At 54.8% G+C, this 19,710-nt stretch overlaps 7 protein-coding genes across 7 annotated transcripts; 4 read left to right on the plus strand and 3 right to left on the minus strand.

Annotated features, from left to right (window-relative positions):
- Positions 1 to 140: 140 nt before the first annotated feature.
- A1O3_06456 (uncharacterized protein) lies at positions 141 to 2,200 on the plus strand (the record flags this gene model as incomplete). Its single annotated transcript, XM_007736576.1, has 2 exons — positions 141 to 311; positions 368 to 2,200. 2 exons carry the CDS (start codon positions 141 to 143, stop codon positions 2,198 to 2,200), a joined length of 2,004 nt encoding a protein of 667 aa, XP_007734766.1.
- A 636-nt stretch (positions 2,201 to 2,836) lies between these two features.
- Positions 2,837 to 3,307, plus strand: A1O3_06457 (uncharacterized protein; the record flags this gene model as incomplete). Its single annotated transcript, XM_007736577.1, has 1 exon — positions 2,837 to 3,307. The coding sequence occupies one exon, from the start codon at positions 2,837 to 2,839 to the stop codon at positions 3,305 to 3,307; it is 471 nt and encodes a 156-aa protein (XP_007734767.1).
- A 270-nt stretch (positions 3,308 to 3,577) lies between these two features.
- Positions 3,578 to 5,757, minus strand: A1O3_06458 (uncharacterized protein; the record flags this gene model as incomplete). Its single annotated transcript, XM_007736578.1, has 4 exons — positions 3,578 to 4,949; positions 5,022 to 5,314; positions 5,380 to 5,489; positions 5,562 to 5,757. 4 exons carry the CDS (start codon positions 5,755 to 5,757, stop codon positions 3,578 to 3,580), a joined length of 1,971 nt encoding a protein of 656 aa, XP_007734768.1.
- A 497-nt stretch (positions 5,758 to 6,254) lies between these two features.
- Positions 6,255 to 7,002, minus strand: A1O3_06459 (eukaryotic translation initiation factor 5A-2; the record flags this gene model as incomplete). The annotated part of the gene is made up of 4 exons (XM_007736579.1): positions 6,255 to 6,319; positions 6,377 to 6,509; positions 6,566 to 6,832; positions 6,979 to 7,002. 4 exons carry the CDS (start codon positions 7,000 to 7,002, stop codon positions 6,255 to 6,257), a joined length of 489 nt encoding a protein of 162 aa, XP_007734769.1.
- Positions 7,003 to 7,501: 499 nt separating this feature from the next.
- A1O3_06460 (uncharacterized protein) lies at positions 7,502 to 9,502 on the plus strand (the record flags this gene model as incomplete). The annotated part of the gene is made up of 1 exon (XM_007736580.1): positions 7,502 to 9,502. The coding sequence occupies one exon, from the start codon at positions 7,502 to 7,504 to the stop codon at positions 9,500 to 9,502; it is 2,001 nt and encodes a 666-aa protein (XP_007734770.1).
- Positions 9,503 to 14,224: 4,722 nt separating this feature from the next.
- On the plus strand, positions 14,225 to 16,046 carry A1O3_06461 (AAT family amino acid transporter; the record flags this gene model as incomplete). The annotated part of the gene is made up of 3 exons (XM_007736581.1): positions 14,225 to 14,317; positions 14,377 to 15,569; positions 15,629 to 16,046. The coding sequence occupies 3 exons, from the start codon at positions 14,225 to 14,227 to the stop codon at positions 16,044 to 16,046; spliced, it is 1,704 nt and encodes a 567-aa protein (XP_007734771.1).
- Positions 16,047 to 17,202: 1,156 nt separating this feature from the next.
- Positions 17,203 to 19,140, minus strand: A1O3_06462 (protoporphyrinogen oxidase; the record flags this gene model as incomplete). Its single annotated transcript, XM_007736582.1, has 2 exons — positions 17,203 to 18,711; positions 18,766 to 19,140. 2 exons carry the CDS (start codon positions 19,138 to 19,140, stop codon positions 17,203 to 17,205), a joined length of 1,884 nt encoding a protein of 627 aa, XP_007734772.1.
- Positions 19,141 to 19,710: the final 570 nt, after the last annotated feature.

The following is a 19,710-nucleotide window of genomic DNA, read 5'->3' on the forward strand; positions in this document are numbered from 1 at the left end:
TTCCTGCGTCTTCCGTCCTCTGCCCATTTCCACTCCGCTATGACCTCTTGACTTGACATTCCTGTCTGCGGAACACTCCATCCGCTCTGTCCCCCAAACTCCTCGCTGCTGCCTCAAGCCGCGGCTTTCTGCCAGGAAGAATGGGTGTCGAGCCTCCCTTCATTTACGACCGACCGAGCACCTACACCTTCGGCAGCCCTACTGAACGTGGGTTCAATCCCAAGGCTGCAACACACGCTTCTTGGACCCCGAAGCCCTCAAAGCCCAAGCAAGATGGCCCTCTCATCAATTTCAATCGGCATCCCGACTCGGTGCGTGTTTATTGCTCTTGCTCGACGGCAGGAGCTTGAAGCTGACTTGGATGCAGTACATAGTTGTTCCCTACGGCAATCTTGATGCCAAACCTATGAACCCCAACACGAAGAAAAGAGTCACGCGGGCTCGCCAGATTCAACTCTTCCTCCGAGTATGCGCCCTGCTTGGAGCCCTGGGCAGTCTGTTCTGCGTCATTGCCATCAACAAGACCTCGTCCACCGTGGGATGGATCATTCGAGTTGCTCCGGCCGTGTCCATCTGCCATACAGTCTATGCCGTCTACCATTTCTGCCGCGCCGCAACTGGCCGACCACCAGCATCCACAGCCAGCTACATGATATTTGCCGCCATGCTTGACACGGGGCTGATCCCGTTCTTCGTCTTTTCGGCCTGGCTGGCGCATGCGGATTATACAAGCAATGCTTATGGCTGGAGCACCCTGTTCAACGAGTCAGCGCTCTCATACAAGATCATATATGCCTTCTTCCTCCTTTCATGCACCGAGAGTGGACTGATGGGGGTGTCTCTCATTATCAACATCTACTTGGCCATCAAATTCAGACAGATTGCGAAAATGCCCCCAGATATGAATCCCCTTGAACCGAATCTCACATCAAGACATAAACGGAACAAATCGGAGCTCATTACTCAGAAAAACATGGAGGCGTCTGCATTGGCAGCGAAGAGAGACTCGCAGGCTTCAGGGTTCAGAAGGGTGCCTTTCATCCACACTCGGACCGACTCTGCAGACAGCGTCACTCTCTACGGGAGTGAGAATGCTCGCGCGTCCAGGGCAGACTTCCGCAAAGATCTGGATGACAATGGGAAAGATCCATGGCGATGGTCCAGGACTTCGTCGCCGGAACGCCCCAATTCGGCGGTGAACCCTTCTCCTACCTCGCGAGGTGCTGGTACAGGTTTGGACTTCCGCCCGGAGCGTTCTTCAGGGTTGGCCAAAGAGACATCTCGCCCTTCGTCGTGGCTCTCATACCTAGATTATGAAGGTGTGCCCAACGACTTGAGCGAGGGGGCTGCCGCTGAGCTCGACCACGAAGTCCGGCCTATGTCTCCTGTCTCTGCGATCTCCGCCCGCGATGCCTCTTTCGATAGGGCTCAAAACGAAAGAGAGAACTGGTACCAGGGCGCCGCGAGGAACAGCCAGACCTATTTCCCACAAAACGGCAGTCAAACTCACCTACACCCGACCAACGCAAGCAAAGTCAATTTGAGCCAGAACCTGACAGTGCCGAGTCCTCAGCCGCAACGAAAGCAGAGAAGCCGTGATCCACTTGCCATGAATCCTCCCACTCCTACTCGCATCCAGTACCAGGACGAGAACAACTATACGTCGCCGATGGATGCGAGCGGATTACCTGATGCCAGCAGAGCCGCGCTGCTTGATGCCGATGCCAATGTCCAAGCTCGACCAAAGATGGGATCCCGGCCATCGAGCTTTATCGGAAGTGGTGGGAAAGGTCGGTTCTATGGTGATTTGAGATCGTCGATTGGCTCTGTCACTTCCCAGGGCAACAAGAAGGACACGCAGGCCGCCATGAATGAAGTTGAAGATATATATCACCGAACGCGGACGATGCAGACGGAAAGCGACTACAGCGCCAACTTCGAGGTTTATGCATCTGAGAGTGACGATGAGAAGCTGAGTGCCAACATTCTGCAAGTCTCGGCCAAGTCTCAATGGAGTGGGGTCAGACAGACCTCGAATTCCACAGCACATGATCTCAATAGTGGGTATGCGGGATTGGGCACGGAGTTTGGCAGAGGAATGGGTCGTCGACGCGACGTCAGTGGAAAGGTCGCAGAAGAAGGCCGAGCCTCGCCCACAAAGAATGGTGCCGCTGGGTGGGAGAGATTCAAGGGACTGTGAATGATTGAACATTGACATTAGGTCTGACGAACTTCAAGGCGTGGGATGTGGTGCCATTGGCCCATGATGGGATTGGAGATGGGAGTTATGGTTGACAAGTACGGTGTTTTGGATGGGAGACAAGTCTGCACCAATGGTCTCAACATATCAGGCGCCAGCCTCGAACATCTTGCTGGGATATGGTGTAGATGCCAAATGCAAAAGTCTGCGTTCTGCTTTCTGTATTGTGATCCCGGAAGGATAGTACTGCGTACACTGTTGACATAGAAGACCACTGGCAACAGCCTTGCGCATGTGGTCGTCGTACTCTGCCGTATTGGATTTTGGACCTCGGACGGACGTTGTAACATCATTCCCATCACTACCTATTCTCATGGTAACGCAGTCCGTCACATTGGAAGCCAGCCTCTGAAACTCGCCTTTCTACCAGGGAACCGAGTAACCATGGCGTCCAAGCGCGTACTCACACACTCCTTCGAACACCTTCCATTGTCGTCGTTCCCCCGACCCCGAACGGCGAGCTGTGCGCAGCGTGCACCACAGCACACCCGACCTGCGTCCTCGTCCTCGTCATCTTCGCCTTCACCTCTTTTCCTGCACCACAACCAGTGCCGGCCCACGTCGGCCGTGGCCTCGATGTCTCCAGCCGGCGTCCGCGTCCGCGTCCGCCAGCCCAAGCGACACTTCACGACGACCTTGGTGGCCCGCAAAGACGACTCGACCAGCTCGTCACCAACGCCGTCCACGTTATATACCTTCTCCGACATCCAATCGCTCACGGCCCAGGCCGACCCCAAGCGCATCCTGATCGACGTGCGCGAGCCGGCGGAATTGCAGTCGACGGGCAAGATCCCCGGCAGTCACAACCTGCCGGTCACGTCGGCCCCGGACGCGTTCTTCCTGCCAGCCGAAGAGTTCGAGGAGCGGTTCGGCTTCGAGAAGCCCGGCAACGACGTCGAGGCCATCTTCTACTGCAAGGCCGGCGTGCGGAGCAGGGCCGCCGCCCGCTTGGCTTCGCAGGCCGGGTTTGCCGGCAGGATTGGCGAGTTTCCCGGCAGCTGGATCGAGTGGGAGAAGAATGGCGGTCAGATTGAACGCGAGAAGTAGTTGGGCACCTATGTATGGATGGGACTGGACTTCTCAAAAAACAGAAGAAATGAATTGTTTCCCCCCGGGTTCCCCCCCAATAAGCTTGATATACAGGATCAATGAACAGTCAATGTGGACTCCGGCTAAGTACAAGTACGTAGTTGTTGGGCCGCCCGACCGTGTCTTCGTACAAAGGACAGGATCGAGGGATTGTGGTGTGGGCAGTAATCGAGCTACGTCTAAGATCGAGATTGAGATTGAGTTCGTCGCTGTCCTGCGGAATAAGAACTACATCTCCATCTCCATGTCTACTCCCACTCCCATTCCCATTCCCATTCCCATTCCCTCGTTTGAAGAGGACTCATTGAGCATGGGCGACGATTCGATCTCCAGACCCTTCAGATCTCTGGCGAGCGTCCTTGAAGCAGAAGCTGCAGGCGGACTTGTCGCGAGCACAGGCATCCTAGGCCCAGCGGCATCCTCCAAATCCGAGGCCAGGTGCCGATCTTCTTCTTCCTGCTGGTCAACAGACAATAGTTCTTCCTCACCGTCATCCTCATTCTCATTGTCATCCCGAAACACCTCTTCCCGTCTGCGCGCCCTGAGCCACTGCTCAATTGTCTCCTCACAGTGGTTGACGGCCCTCAAGAGCCTCTTGACGCTGGTGCATGCCGTCAGCGCCGCTTCCTCGTGGAACACCTTGACCCACCCGTCTGCGTGGTCGAGATCCTCGACATGGCGGATCTGCGGATACATGGTGCCCGGCCGAAGAACCTCCATGCCTTGCTCGTCCTCTTCCTCCGGAGGAATGGCTTTGCGTGACGCAAGCGACGCCTGGACCTCCTTGATCCGAGCCGTCACACGAGCCTGGTCCTCTGCAACTGTCCGCTCGTGCTCTTCCCGTGACTTGATCCGCTCCGGGAGGTCGTGGAGAGGGAACAGGTCCAGTATCTCCTTGTCGAGTGCGTGTTTTCGAGACCAAGTCTGCTGGTCGGGTTTGGCAGTCCAGGTGCGCTGGTACCAGTCCATGTACTGGTCGAGTTGGCGGTCCGTCATCTTGAGTATGTCGCTGTCGGTGACGTGGATCTCGGATCCGGGATCGAGGCCGGCTGGACCGTCATGTATGCCATCGGTGGAGTCGGTCTTGGGGTCGTCGAACCTTCGTTTGGCATCCAGCCACGCTGCCCAGTTCATGCGCAAGCTAGTAGGGTCGTTGGGGTCCTTCGGATACCGCTTGACTGTTTGCGAGTCAAAGGGGAAGAGGAGCTTCGTGGCCACCACGATGAGCGACATCATCTGCGTCTCGGGGTACGTGGTGGGCCGATGTCTGGTAGATGGCCAGGTCGTCGGATCGGGATAGCAGAATGGGTAGCTTATGATGGTGTTGAGACGCTGGGCTATGCTGTACACCTCGATTGGAAGGGCGAGCGATCGGACATAGCCCAGGAAGAGGAGTTTGTGATTCAAGGGAGGCATGGTCATCCCGAAGGACATGGTGTACATTTTCGCGCGACGGTACACTGCGGCCTGCAGGTCGTCGGGCTCAAGGATTCGTGTGCTGTCCAAAGAGAGCCGGTATTCTCCAGGTAGACGGTCCTTCATTTCTGCAGGAACATGCCTGACGGCCCGAATGAAGGGGATGTCTTCCTGCTGGATCCATCTGTCGAATCATAGTTGTCAGAAGGAGAAGGGAGATCTGGTCATGACGGCCTACTACTCGTGTATCACGTACTTTAACAAGGTCGCCAACCCGATCGGCCTCCGTAGCAGGAGGATGCCCAGGTAGTTGAGGACGACGGTATCGACCAGCGCGGGACCGACGCGAGTAGAGTCGCGCTCCTGGCGAGCTCGTCTCCCCTCCTCAGTCTCAGGATCGGTGTCTGTCTCGTCGGCAGAGGTCGTAGCAGGGTCCGCCTCACTTGCTGAGCCTGTACCCGTGCCCGTGCGTGGCTGGGACTCGGTGGCATCTCGAAGGCGATGGTCGAGTTTCGAAAGCCACAACACCCACAGATCTCTCACGATCGTCTGTATGAGCACGACCTGGTCAGCATCCCTCCCCCGAAGGTCGATCAGGTTTGCCGGTCGCTCACCCAAAGTTCCGGCGGCAAGCCTTTCTGGTACACGAGAGCGTAGCACTGCTTCCGCAGGATAAGTTGCCATGACTGAAGAAACAGCTGATATGCTCTGGCTCCATGCAGCACTGTTTCGTTTCGTGTTTCGCTTCGTCAGCGCCGGCTTCTGCATCCCACAGTCCTGCCCCAGGCTGGCTTACCTCCAGAGGCTTTTTGCTTCTCTTTGGCCTCCTTCTTCTTCAGTACTTTACCCTGTCTCGCAAAATCCTGGTCATCTTCAGCAACCACTGGCGCCCTGCCCTGGTCATGGCCGTTCTCGCAATATGTCCTGCCGTCGTCCTCGTCGACTTCGAGCTGCGTAGAACCACATTGCGGGCAGCTATTATCTTCGTCCATTTTCGGACTTGAGCGAGCCGGTAAATCTTGACATGGCGGGATGGGAGGAAGACCGGGTTTGATCGAGTGTTGGTGAGACAGAAAAATGCAAATCTTCCAGTGTATCCAAGACTCTTCACCCGTCAACAAGTCCTACATTGGTCCGGGTTCGCAATGATGGACGGTGGACCAATCAACATCCGCGTATTTACGTTAATCGAGAGTCAAACTTCTACACGGGAAAATAGGTTGGAAGATTTCTTTGATTGTCTAACTACCAATTGTCAAAAGGTGCAGGGCTACCGAGTCAACACTGTTTGAAATATTGCTTCTCCAGGCAATTCACAGATCTATGGCTCGTTGTAGCTCTAGCAGATTCGACTCTTCGCCTGCTAGATTTTTGGCAATAGCAAACTGCCGTTGTACCAAAACGCTTGGAGCATGATGGGTTGGTCGTCATCCATAAATACATCAGGCGTGTAGAGCGAGCCGCAGATGTGCAGGGTGTGTCCGGCCATTTATTTAGGGGCTTCCTTAGCATCGATGGCAGTTTCTTCACCCATGGCAGTCAAGACGATGACGTCTAAAGACGGCATATCAGCACTGAGACTCGCATGCGTGGATCCGGAATGAGACTTACTGGTATCCTTCTCTTCGGTACGGAAGAGCTTCTCGATCTTCTCACCAACTTCACCATCGGGCAGCTTAACATCGTCCTTGGTGGATCCGTCGTCAGACATGAGGGACAAGAAACCATCATCAGTGATGTCGAGCTATTCGCGCGTTAACGTTTTGGCCCATACGTGCCACGAATCATGCCTTCTCTTACCAGCTGGTATTCACGGCGGATGACGTTCGGGACCTCCATGTTGTGGGTGGATGGCGAAAGATCTTCCAACTTCTTGCCGGTGAAGATGTCAATAGCGACCAAGTGGACCTTTGCGTGGCCGTGCTTTCCGGTCTTGGAGGTGGACATTTCGACAATCTTGCATGGGCGTCCCTTAATAACAACGAAACCGTTCTTTCTCAAGGCGGAACATTGCATGGGGTAGGTAGCCGAAGCACCGGCATCGGCGGACTCAAAGGTGTGCTCATGCTAAAAAATGAAGCCAGCGTCAGCGTAACGGCTCGCGGAATGGACTCGATGGAAAGAAGAATGATCCAGGAAGATATGGGACAGATCTGGATGCGCCAACACACGAGGCAAAGCGGGGGACAGGGGATAGCAGCAAGATGGCTTACCTGCGCGTCGTTGTTTTCGGCCATGTTGGAGGTTGAAGCGATGTCGCTGAAAGAGGCTAAAGAATGAAAAGATGAAACGGGGACAAGCCGGGATGCGACTGATTCAAAGTGGGAAAAGGGATGGATTTATAGAGATCGATCCCAGGCCAGACCCAAGTAAAATATCAAAAGTGCAGGTGTAAGTGGGATCGAAGCAGAGGCGGGGGCAGAAAAAAGTGTTCAAATGACCCGGATGACGCGGCCCTGCCCAGGGAAGTTTTGAAATGTCGCCGGCGCAGCATGTCCGCTAGGCGGTAAGATGGCTCTAGTCCCTTTGGGAATAGCAGATGTCTTGGCGGCCTCCTGGCTGGCCGTGGCACTGCTGTCGCGCGGATGCTGTGGCAGCGCAGCCCGTAGGGTAGGGTATAGGTGGCCTTGGGCCAGGCTGAATGAATGACGAACCAGCCAAAGCACGCCCTTCCTCTGTTGCAGCATTGAGTCGTCGCTGTTTGTGAAATGCATCTGAATTCCCGTCTGCAAGAAAATGTGGCTTGACCGCTTAGCTGCGGGCGCCGCCTCTCCCAGTGGCTCTCTCACTCCTTCGAGGCCATACTCGCCCTCTCCGCGCAAGAGCTCCCATCTCGCCCCTACTCAACGGCCAGGATTTGGCCTGTCCGCAAGTAGATCCTCGGCCTCTCTCGATCTCAGTGCAAACAGTTCCACTGTATCCCTTCTATCGCCTCCGAGACTCGCCAATGGGTCCTCGTTACGATTCGAGCAGCGGCCTCCGCCCGATGTTCCAGACCCTCTGAAGGTGCTGCGAGGTATATTGGGGAGATCTGAGGATGGCGCAGATACGGACACTGGACCGGACAAGTTGGGCAAAACACAAGTCGTGGAAGTCGACTTTGGCGGTCTCACCCTTGAAGAATTCGTCAATCAAGAGACACCCTCACAGTCTGAAGCGGTGGGCCCTTCTAGCGAGATTTCCGCCCGGGAGAATAGGCAGAAATATGAAGACTTTCACAGTTCCATTGCCGAATGCGACCAAGTTCTTAGAACCGTGGAGTCATATTTGACTCATTTCAAAGCAGAACTGGGGCAAGTCTCGGCGGAAATCGAGAACCTGCAATCTCGCTCCATCCAACTGAACGCCAAACTTGACAACCGTCGTAATGTCGAGAAGCTCCTAGGGCCTGCCGTGGAAGACGTAAGTCTTTCTCCGTTCACCGTGAGGACGATCGCCGAAGGCCCCATCGACGAGCATTTCCTCAAAGCACTCCATGAGGTCGAGGCGAGATCCGCGATGATAGAAGCCAAAGAGGAGAAATCAGAAAACCTCAAAGCCTTACAGGATCTCCAGCCGTTACTGGAAAACCTCAAAGCCAAAGCCATCGAACGGATTCGTGACTACATCGTGGCTCAGATCAAGGCCCTACGGTCGCCCAACATCAACGCCCAGGTAATCCAACAACAGACCTTATTAAGATACAAAGACCTGTATACATTTCTGGCCAGAAGCCACGCTGTACTGGCAGAAGAGATTGGACAAGCGTATGTCAACACCATGCGCTGGTACTACAGCAGTCACTTTGGTCGGTACCATCACGCCCTTGAGAAGTTACATCTTCATGTTTTTAATCAACACGATCTCCTCGGGTCTGATTCCGCCTCGGGAAGAAGAAACCTTGGAGGGTCTAGATCAGCTCCGCCACAACATGATGCATTTTCTTTGGGCAGGAGAGAAGACATTCTGAAAACCAAGAACGACGCAGCCTTGCCTGCATACCTGGTAGAAGACAGTAAGTCGGCACACTACCTCGAGGTTCCTTTCCGGAACTTCAATCGAGCACTCATCGACAACGTATGCGGGGAGTATTCAGTGGTGACCGGGCTCTTTTCCACGAGCACATACCACCAGATCTCTCGTCGAGTCACGGACATTTTTGACCCTACCTTCGCCATCGGCCACAACTTGACAAAGCAATTGGTGGAAACCACAAACGATTGCTTGGGCCTGTTGCTATGTGTTCGCCTCAACCAACATTTCGCCTTTGAGCTGCAGAGGCGCAAGGTCCCGGTCGCGGATTCATACATCAACTTTACCAGCATTCTTCTGTGGCCTCGTTTCCAGAAAGTGATGGACTTGCACTGCGAGTCACTGAAGAAGGTGCCCACCAGCACGAGTCGCGGTGCTGCCGCGGCCTTCTCGCTCGTGGGCGGCGGATCGGACGCGTCCAAGGCCTCGGTCGCTCCTCACGCCATCACGCAACGGTTTGGACAGTTTCTTCAAGGGATTCTCATACTCAGTGCCGAAGCGGGCGATGACGAACCGGTATCAAACAGCCTCGGTCGGTTGAGGACCGAGTATGAGACTCTGATGGGAAAACTAGCCAAAGGAGCTGGAGATGCGTCGAAGCGGGCCAAATTCTTGTACAACAACTACAGTCTGGTGTTGACCATCATCAGCGACACCAGAGGCAAGCTGGCGGAGGAGCAGAAGGACCATTTCGGCGGGCTGGTGCGCGACATGACGATCAGGTAGATAATGATCTCGAGCCAGGGATCGAGACGTATATGATCGAAAGCATTTGATGCCCGTGTCTCGGATACTTTCCTGGTCCAGCGACGCCGGACCGTTAACAATCCCTCAGAAATCAGACGGTAGCCCGCGGGATTCCGCACTGTGATCTACTCGGCCCGCTTCATTATACATATGGGACGCGCCCTGTGCTGGATCTGGCGGCGTAGCGGCAAGCAAGCAAGAGGATAGTTTCTCGCTTCATGTCGGCCCAGTAAGCCAGTCAGCAGTCATACAGAGGGTTTCCACCACCTGTTCAGAACGAGAAACCGAGTGCAGACAATAAATAATGACCATGACCGTGCAATGCCGGCATATAGTCGGATCGTGTTGTCTAGTTAGTCTTGAAGACTCAGGCCTTAGGCTCCATCGAACCATCGAAAAGGGGCTCCAATTATAGTAGAGGTATTTTTCCGACATGGACACATAAAGTCCTAGCAACCCGGACCGGGACTCACTCTCTGGCTCTCGCTTTCGAGCCCGCCACAATGATCCTCCTGGGCCTCCTGGGGCTCAACAGAATACGAATAGGGACATCCACTACGTTAAGTCTCGAGACGTGTAGATCCAACGAGCGACGGGGCAGCCTCGATTCTCTCGAGAGATGGCGATAAAGACGGAAATAATAAGTCCACGGCATGCCAGAATGTAGGCATAGGACCACTCCGGTGAGGCACTGACCTGACCTGTTTGTGCTTCACTCACCTGGCCATGCCGGCGCTTCACTTCCGCTTCACCTGCCTGTCTCTGCAGGTACCGGCAGAAACGAAGCGCCCCAAAAATTAGCAGGATATGTATTGAAGTCGCTGATTTCTCTTCCAATATCGCAAAGACCCCCAGCACCGATCGGTCCAGGTCAAACCACTCTGGCTTAGCGGCAAGCCACCAACAAGAGTGGAAGGCAACCTTTCGACTGGGCGACCCGACGACATCCTCGAGTTCGAATCTCACTCCGTCCAACGAACGATAGCGGTTTTCGGCGAGCCTCCAGACCCTGCGAACCCGGGTAATCAACAATAAACCTCGACTTGAACCGAGAACCCTGTGAACCCGGGTCTAATGATAACGACACAATCACCGATCGAGCGTTGAAATAGGAAAAACCCTGCGAACCCGGGTTTCACTTCCCACAACCCCCTAGCAACGGGGTTTGTGGAAAAAGTTTTTACCCTCGGATGGTAGGAAGTAGTTCTTGTGCATTTTGTTTTTGCCTCATGTGTTCGTATGTGCAATCCAGGTGTGGCAGAAAAAGAGTCAAGCAGTGAAAGAGAACCAACTGTGATGCAATGTATTGTCTCCAGGGAGGGGGCTACTTCCTAACCTTACAGCCTCTGATTATCTCATGTCAAGTACCTACCCGTTCGTATTCGCAAACGCTTGAGTAACAAGTGAAGGATCTAGGTCGAGCTGGTGCAGTAGAGGGAGAAAGTTTATATCCAGACAGCTTCAGGGTTAATGTCGGCAGGGATATGATGTGAATGAGCCTTCAAGCGATCATGGCCGCGGCATACCAATGCTCCTGATGGCGGGAAGGTCACTTACGACACTTCTTGGATTGCCCACCAGTATCCTCCGTACGCCGTATCGATTTCTTGGGCCCAACAGCATAATAACTAGCAATTCGAGCTCGATTAGAGTCTGCCTAAGCTATGGTGTTGTCTGTGAGCGTTGGCGTTGCTCCGCTGGTATGTGTGCATCATTCTCAGCCTCGTCTGCGCCGATCGTAAATGGCAGGTTCACGCAGCCTCGATAACACACATGCGAGGTCTGCATGATGGAAGCGAGTGCGCCCTTGCAGGTCTGTAACTGTCGAGTACGATGCGGAACCCCCTGTCAGATCAGCCCCAGCCGAAAGCGATAGAGGTAATCCACCGTTCCAGAGACTCAGGGCCCCGTCAAGTCACGATGGAACCCCGATGGACAATACTCCGTTCTCCGCAGTACTCCGTATTCTATACATGCATCTGTAAATGAGCTAACACAATAATCAGGAGATGGCCAGTGCTGGACACGGTCGAAGTTTGGTGAAGGGTCGACGGTAAAGGGGTTTGTTTCGTTTGAATGAAGCAACTTGCTAGAGTAGCGATCACTGTTAGCGCTTGCCTTGCGTTATCATCCTGGAAAAGCGGGTTATTCTTGATATGCCTAGATATAGATCTGGCACAGGAGACATCGTGATGGAGCTCAGAGTATCTGGAGCGGTCGCGAGGTCAAGATCGCAACAATACCCCAATCGAGTTGGGTGACGTTGACGTTGCTTCTGACTATGACCCACCCACTGAGCCTACTAGTGATGATGGCGCGGATCCTAAGATAAAGGCGACGAATGCGTTTCTCCCCAGCGGAGCAAGACGATGGGAGATCGGGGGGCTAAGGGGCCCGACAGCTTAGGAAATCAAAAGAAGGAATATGATGTAGCATTGTACGGAGTACAGAGCACACCCAGTATAGCTTCTAAAAGGCTGCTATGGGCGGGCGATGCTGATATTAACACGAGCATTGTTGCCGACACCGAGCGTCTCTGTGTGGAGGTCTGCATCAGGAGAGGGCACAAGTGTCGCGTCCCATGATCGAGGGACTCCGGCAATCTCGCTCTAGCAGGAGTGTTCCGTACTCTGTATCCGCATGTTCATGTCCTCCGGTACTTGTCGACTTCCTGGCACGTCCCATGCATGCAACGTTAGGGTGGACTAAGAAGTTGGGGACAGTGTCTCGACTAGTGCGCAACTTGGGTGGATTTCGACCGGGCAAGTGGCCCCTAAGCCAGTCGGTGGGTGTTTTCTGCCCTTCTAGAAGGTCGCGGTCCGCCTTCTATGCAGCAACCTAAATGCTTGCAACTCTTCGGGGGCGGAGACCGATTTGGGGGTTCTGCCCGAGACCGCCGCGACCAGGGGGGGATATTGTTCAGACAACCAAACAATACGTTGTAGTGCTTGCCATCAGAAAGTGGCGCCTGGTCTCAGCACGGTGTGTATCCGGATTTCCCTCCAAGTTCTGTTCGATTATGGACGGCGGCAGGTTCCTGCTGCGGGTACTGCTGCCGAGGGACGAAAGGTGGAAGGTCGCTAGAATGCTTAAGATAGGCAGCGGCCGCCAGTAGCGTGTGGGCTGTGGGCTGTGGGCTTGGGGCTGGCGGCTGTACGGATAGTCTGGTGTCTTGTATGTGCGCTGGTGAACCTGGTGCTGTCGATCAGCATGAGACACCAGCTGCTCCATAGGGAGTACGAGACCAGAGTGACGAGCTCAAGATGTCAAATATAATAGTAATACGGTCAGGTAAGTGCTGCAAGCACCAACCGAGAAGGTGGTGGCATCAAGGCTGGCAGTTGCACTGGCACTGATAACTGCTTGAAGAGGCTTGAAGAAGGTGCGACCAGCGACCACGAACAGAGCCAGTTGTTACGTCGCTACGTTACTACCCCGCGGCGCGCTATCGACTTAGCAAGGCGGTTTTGGCAGCCAGAGGCCCAGAGTGGTATCGCACAGAGGACAGGGGAGGTGGTGTAATTAGCCATATCCGTAGTCCGTAATAGTCCGTAGTCCTGTCCTCCGTAGATACCTGCGCTGTCTCGTATCTGCGGACGCCTTATTAGCCCCAACTACAACAAGCACATTACATCCCTACCTACCTGGGTAGGGATGCCAGTGTGTCTCTGTGTGTCTCTGTGTGATGTGTAACCACCTCATCCTTCCTCCGCGATCCTTCTTCCTCGTCGTCCACCTCATCTCCTCAATCATCGGGGCGGTGTGAGCAGCAGACAGCGCCGCACCCTCATCAACCAACCCGCAAGGCTCGATCCCATTCAAAGTTTGGCCCTGGGGCTTAGCTCCATCAGGTAGATAAGAGTGTTGTGTTGTGAGTGGAGGTTTTGGCTGACGATGTTTCTCTCGAATCTTGCGTGCCACAGCCAACACAGCCAGCACAGCCAATACGGCCACCATTTAACAGAGCGTCTGATTGCTTTCTGCCTCCTCGCTCGCCACCTTCGCCTCAGCCCCAGTCGTACAGCGATCGAATCCCTCCTGTCGCGCTCGCTTTGTCTGCCTTGTCACTGGCTTGCTCCTCGAGTCCATCGTCTCACCATACCCACCTCCGTCGTCCATGGGTCCCGGAGATCACTCCCCACTATCAGTCAGTCTGCCTTCCACTGGGACGCCTCCTGCGCTTCGACAAGCGACCTCCGTGGGCAATGGGCAATATCACACCCCTGCCGACCTCGCCAACCGGTGTCCAGATCATGCCTTCATCCCCTGGCCATCACCTCTGCTGCTGTTTCCTTCCACTAGCCCCCTCAGCCATGGTCGCCTACTCGCCTGACCGGTCTCGCAAGTGGGTCGCAGCGTAGCACTCATGCCAGACACCTTGACCGTTCGCATCTGCACCTGGCGGGCGAGGCCATACCACCACCAGCAGCCAGGGTAGCTGTCGGTCTGCCATCTGGCCCCAAAAACACACCACGTTCACCTGCAACCATGTGCAACCATGTGCAACCATGTCCCTACATATACCATCCTCCGCCTCCCTCGTCGGGCGGAGCGTTCGTTTCCTGTGCCTCCCGTCATCCCAACCGCTTGGTCCCCTGTTCTTGTCCTTGCCAGATCCCAAGGCCGTCGAGCCCGGGTTGACAAACAAACAGTCGCCCTCCTTCAACCGACTCTGTCCGACATCTTCAGAACATCATCACCATGGAGAAGAGTCATGACTACCACGTCAGCTCCGGCTCAGAGTCGCCGGAGACCGTGCTACGTAGCAACTCGGTCGAAGCGAACAAAGGCGAGGTGAGCCGAAGCTGCGGAGGCGCCGTCCTGCTTCCCCAACTGACATCTCCTGTTTCCAGGCTCGTCGAGGTTCCAAAGCCAACGAGGCCACCGACATCTACGGCGACGTCGCCACGGCCGAGGAATATGGATATGTCTCTCGAGGTCTCAAATCCCGTCACATCCAGTTCATTGCTCTTGGGGGGACGATCGGCACCGGTCTGTTCTTGGGTATCGGTCGTGCCTTTACCCAGGCCGGTCCCCTGTCGGTCTTGCTTGGTTACACATTCACTGGTATCGCCGTCTTCGCCATGATGATGTCTCTCGGTGAGATGGCCACATGGCTTCCTTTACCCGGCGCCATCCCTCAGTTCTGCGCCCGTTACGTCGATGACGCCATGGGTTTCGCCGTCGGCTGGAACAACTGGTACTCTTGTGCCATCACCCTCTGCGCCGAGATCTCCGCTGCCTCCACGGTCATTCAATTTTGGCCTGGCGCCCGCGACATCAACGTGGCTGCGTGGATCTCTCTCATCCTCGTGTTAATCATCTGCCTCAACATTTTCGCCGTCTCCATCTATGGGGAAGCCGAGTTCATCTTCGCCTCGATCAAAATCGTCACCATTCTCGGCCTCTTGCTCCTCGCCCTGATCATCGATTGCGGCGGCGTTTCAGGACAACATCGTCTGGGCTTCCAGTATTGGAATAATCCCGGAGCCATGAAGCCATATATTGCGAGCGGTGACACCGGTCGCTTCTTGGGTCTCTGGTCCACCCTCGTGAACGCCGCTTTCTCCTATGGTGGTGTCGAAATGGTGGCCGTGGCCGCGGGTGAGGCCGAAGATCCTCGTCGCAACATCCCCAAGGCCGTCAGACGGGTCTTCTGGCGTATCCTCTTCTTTTATGTCTTGGGCTCCTTGGCCATTGGGGTTTTGGTCCCCTACAACGACAAGAACCTCCTGAGCGCCATGGCGAGCGGAGCGGCTGGTGCGGCCCAGTCTCCATGGGTCATTGCCATCACTCGCGCCGGAATCAAGGTCCTTCCCTCCATCATCAACGCCGTCATCTTGACTTCTGCGTCGTCCTCGGCCAACGCCTTCTTGTACACCGGATCCCGCTATTTATACGCCATCGCGCAGAACCGTCAAGCACCGAGATTCTTGCTCAAGTGCACCAAGAAAGGCGTTCCTGTATATTGTGTCTTGATCACCTGGTCGATTGGTTTCTTGACCTACATGTCGTGCTCGTCTGGCTCGAACAAGGTCTTCACATGGTATGCCCAGTCGCCCCCACTCACCTTGTCTTTGTAGTGCCAACTAACCACGTCGCCAGGTTCCAAAACTTGACCACCATCTCCACTCTCTTCACCTGGGTCAGCATCAACATTTCTTACATCCGTTTCTACTATGCTTGCAAGGCGCAAGGCATCGACCGTAACACCCTCCCCTTCAAATCCCCCTTCCAGCCCTATCTGGCCTACGCCGCCGCCATTTTTTTCGGCCTGATCATCTTCTTCAACGGATTCGATTCCATCGCCGGAAGCTGGGATTACCAGGCCTTCATCACGGATTATATTGGCATTCCCATTTATTTCGGCTTGTATCTTTTCTGGAGAATCTTCAAGCGAACCCATTTCCGCAAATCAAGGGAAGCCGATCTGTACACCGGGAAGGCTGCTTTGGATGCTGTTGTTTGGCCCCCGCGTCGTCCTCGCAACTGGGTCGAAAGAGTCTGGTTCTGGGTGGCATAGAAGAGGGGTGCGCCACGTTTGGCGCGTGGACTAGAGTATAGACCATGTCGTCAAACTTTTCAGAAATGTAATAACTTCGTCTCATCAGGTCTCAGCTACCATGTCCGCCATGATAAATCAAAGCTTAGTTTCTCTGAAATGAAGAGTTTGGTATAGCTTGTCACGTTCTCATTGAGACCGCCGACTCTTCTCTTCAAGTTTGTGCTGATCGCTTGTCATGTGGTGTTGTGAATCTGTTGAAAGTGCTGTTGAAGTGGCCCATGAGAATCTGCTTTGTTCCTGGATCTGGTCTCCGCCGACGCCGAGGCGGACATCGAGATGGATAGGAGGGATAGTCATTGGGTCCTCCATCATGTCTGGCTGGTGGTGTCTAATCGGCGTCTGGGGCTAGGTGGGCCCATGGTCCTGGGCTTCAACCGTGATGTAGCGTCGAAAGGTGTTTGTTCTGATGTTGGTGCTGGTGCTGGTGCTGGTGCTGACGTTTGGCAATGCATTCCATTCCATCCCATTCCGGCCAGTTTGTAATTAGCTGACACGAAGAGCAAATCCCCTTACCCCTCCAGCCACATCAGGAGACAGGAGACGGCTTGTCGGAAGCCAGGCAAAGAATTGGACAACAAGGGCGCAGTAGAATCTCAGTCAGTAGGAGTCAGGAGTCAGGACGTCGACATGGACGTCGACACGACGGCGCGCCTGGTAAAGTATCCTGGACCTACTGGTACCCGGACCTACTCCGTAGAGACTCAATTGAATCAGAACGAAGAATAAGACGGCGAGGCGAGAATACTTACTAGTATCAGTAATCGGAGCAGAGTCAATGAATGAATGGTGAATGGTGGAGAGGCTCCTTAGGCCGAGCTCAGCTTCAGCCTCGTCCGCTGTGGTTGGTCAATTCGATTTTGTTTAGTGAAGGGCGTGGGCCTAAGGCTGGCTTGTCATTGTCATTGTCATTGTCATTTTCATTGTCGTGGTCACAGCCATGGTCATGGTCATGTTCTAGATTGGATCCTTGGACATGCTAATACATAATACACACATTCCTACACACGTTTCAGCCGAGTCAAGTAACCAGACATCTATAAGGGGCACAAGTCTCGCGGAGTACATATCCAGACATCGTCCACCCTATTCGGAGCGGAATACAACGCATTCTTGATCACTCTACAGCATCCTTGACGAGATTCCCCGTCGTTCTGTCCCAGAGAAACCAGCTCTCGTCCTCGGCGTAATCTTCCAGCCCCGTCCGGTCGTCCCATTGGTGCTGAATCGCCCATGCGACCTCGCGTGCCTTCCGGATGGAATCGTTCATGCCCACACCGCCCTGCCACCATGGCCCGGCGACCTTGAATCTTCCATCGTACTCCGACACGAGAGCTTGGTGGATGGTGGCCATGTCATCCCGATATCCAACAGGATATTGGGGGATGCAGTTTGGATTCAGCCGCGCTTTGGCCAGTTCCGGTGATTGAACGATTCCAAGGTGTCTTCGCAACAAGGCTTGGGACATTTCAATGGCCTCTTCTTCGGTGGGAAGGTCGCTCGGGGCCCACCCATCCCACCAATGTCCGCCCAACATGACCGTGAGTTTGACACCCGGAGCTGTGTCCTGTCCTTCAACCTCTACATCCTTCCCGCTCCGAACAATGGTGTCCGCACGTCCCGATGTTTCCGAACCGAAGATGACACCCAATGCACGCTCTGGGTTTTGCTCAATTGGCACGGACCGCGGAATCAGGTAGCCAAAGCCTCGGGTGGATTGAGGAAGGAGATTTGGATCTTTGAAGTAGAGATTCACCACCATGACGTTGACAGAGGCGCCGCTATGTTCGCACGCCTCTGAAACCTGAGGCCCCGGTGTTACTCCTCGTCTGGTTGCTGTAGAAGCCAGGAACTTCTTCATCTCCCCAGGTCCCAACGTTGATATGACGTAATCAAACGGTTTGGTCTTTCCGTCACAATGGACCAAGGCCTGGGATCGATCCGTGTCAAATGTAACGTCCTCGATCGAAGAAGAAGTCCGGATACTGACGGCGGGGTTGTCGCTGAGACGTTGCCCTAGGGAGGCAGTGATCTCACTTAAGCCGCTCTTGAATGTATAAACACTCGCCTGCTCGAGCACAGAAACTATAGCTTCTTTGCCGTCGAAGTTGCTATCGCGCGAAACCATGTCTTGAGCATACACACCGGCGAAATGAAGGTCATTACGGGCGACAAGACTCCGGCGTTGGAACATAAAGGCCGCCATCTGCAAGAGGATTCCCGGTTCGTTCTGCCGGTCTCTGACCTCGAGGTGCCACAACAGTGGCAGTAAAGTGCGAGCACTCAGTCGATACAAATCGCCCGCGTAGATTCCATGGAGTAACGCCGACGCGAGGTTATCTGCCACCCCTTTGCCGAACCTGCGTCGCACGAAGTCGCCGACAGACTCGTCTCTGACACCAGGGTCTCGGAGTGCGACGTAGGCCTCTACCGCCAACGATGAGAGAACGCCTTGAAATACGGGCTCATTGCGAAGCTTGAACAACTGGCTCGCCAGAGTCAACAGGCCGCCGCCTGCCCCCGGCATCATGGCCAGGTGGTCGGGGTAATAGACGTAGCGATTGAGAGCGGCCGGGCTGTCCTTAGAGATTGCGATGAGATCGTCGGCTATGTCGAGCTGGGAGACCTGAGACAAAGAATGAGCACTGAACCGGCGCGATATCATGGAGGGACTGCCTACCAAATCCACGGTGGCTACACCCGCTGGATTGCTCAGCGAGGGCCGTAACGTCCGAGGACCCCATTCGAACAAGACATGTCCGCCTTCGACCGGGATTCTTTCTGACTGCACCCATCCTCCAAGCCACTGGTTCTTTTCGTAGATTGTGATCTTCACATCCGGAATGCTACGTTGGAGATTCCATGCCGCAGCAAGTCCAGTGATACCACCACCCAGAACGGCGACATTCTTCGCGTTGGGGTTGGCCGAGGCTCGAAGGTTCAAGTCGTCGACGGGAAGACGAGGGAGTGTCCGCAGGGTTCGCTGGGCCACTCGAGGCTGCAACGGGTGTTTTACGGCGTGGCTGAGGAGTGCATGACGACCACCCAAGCGCATCTCCAGTAGAGCTCCACCGAGAAGTGCATGTGCGAGGGAGATACGAAGGACAGAGGAGGAGAACAGACGGATTGATGGGTGTGGTGTGGTGTGAGATCCAAGTTAAAGAAACTGCGTGCTGAAATTGTATGGAGATGATGGCATGACTCGGGCCACCTGCCCTGCAAGTGAGTCCTTCGGCCCCCTCGAGGAGAGAGATCTATGTGAGACTGTGAGGTACGCTACGTGAACGGTCTCTGCACGCAATAGATAGCGTAAACAGTGATGATTCTCTCGAGTAGGTCAACTCCCGGAGATGGTGCGAAACCCTCTCCCACTCTCCCCCTTTCCACCTTTCCTTTCACCTGCTGAAACCCTCTGCCTGGAGCAGACGCCCTCTTCTGGCCTCGGCAGACCGAGTTTGCCCACATTGCGGTGCGTATGTGCGGGTACGATCTGTAGAGGCCGTGATATTCTCAGTAGAGGTGGCCGTGACCAACCATGGGACGCTGCAAGCTGGAGGCTGGACGATGGGTATATCCCTGGCCTGTGCCCCAGCCTCAGCCTCCGGGGTGTGATGCCCTTTCCAAC

Source organism: Capronia epimyces (genome assembly GCF_000585565.1).
Source record: "Capronia epimyces CBS 606.96 chromosome Unknown aczIQ-supercont1.5, whole genome shotgun sequence".
NCBI lineage: Eukaryota > Fungi > Ascomycota > Eurotiomycetes > Chaetothyriales > Herpotrichiellaceae > Capronia > Capronia epimyces.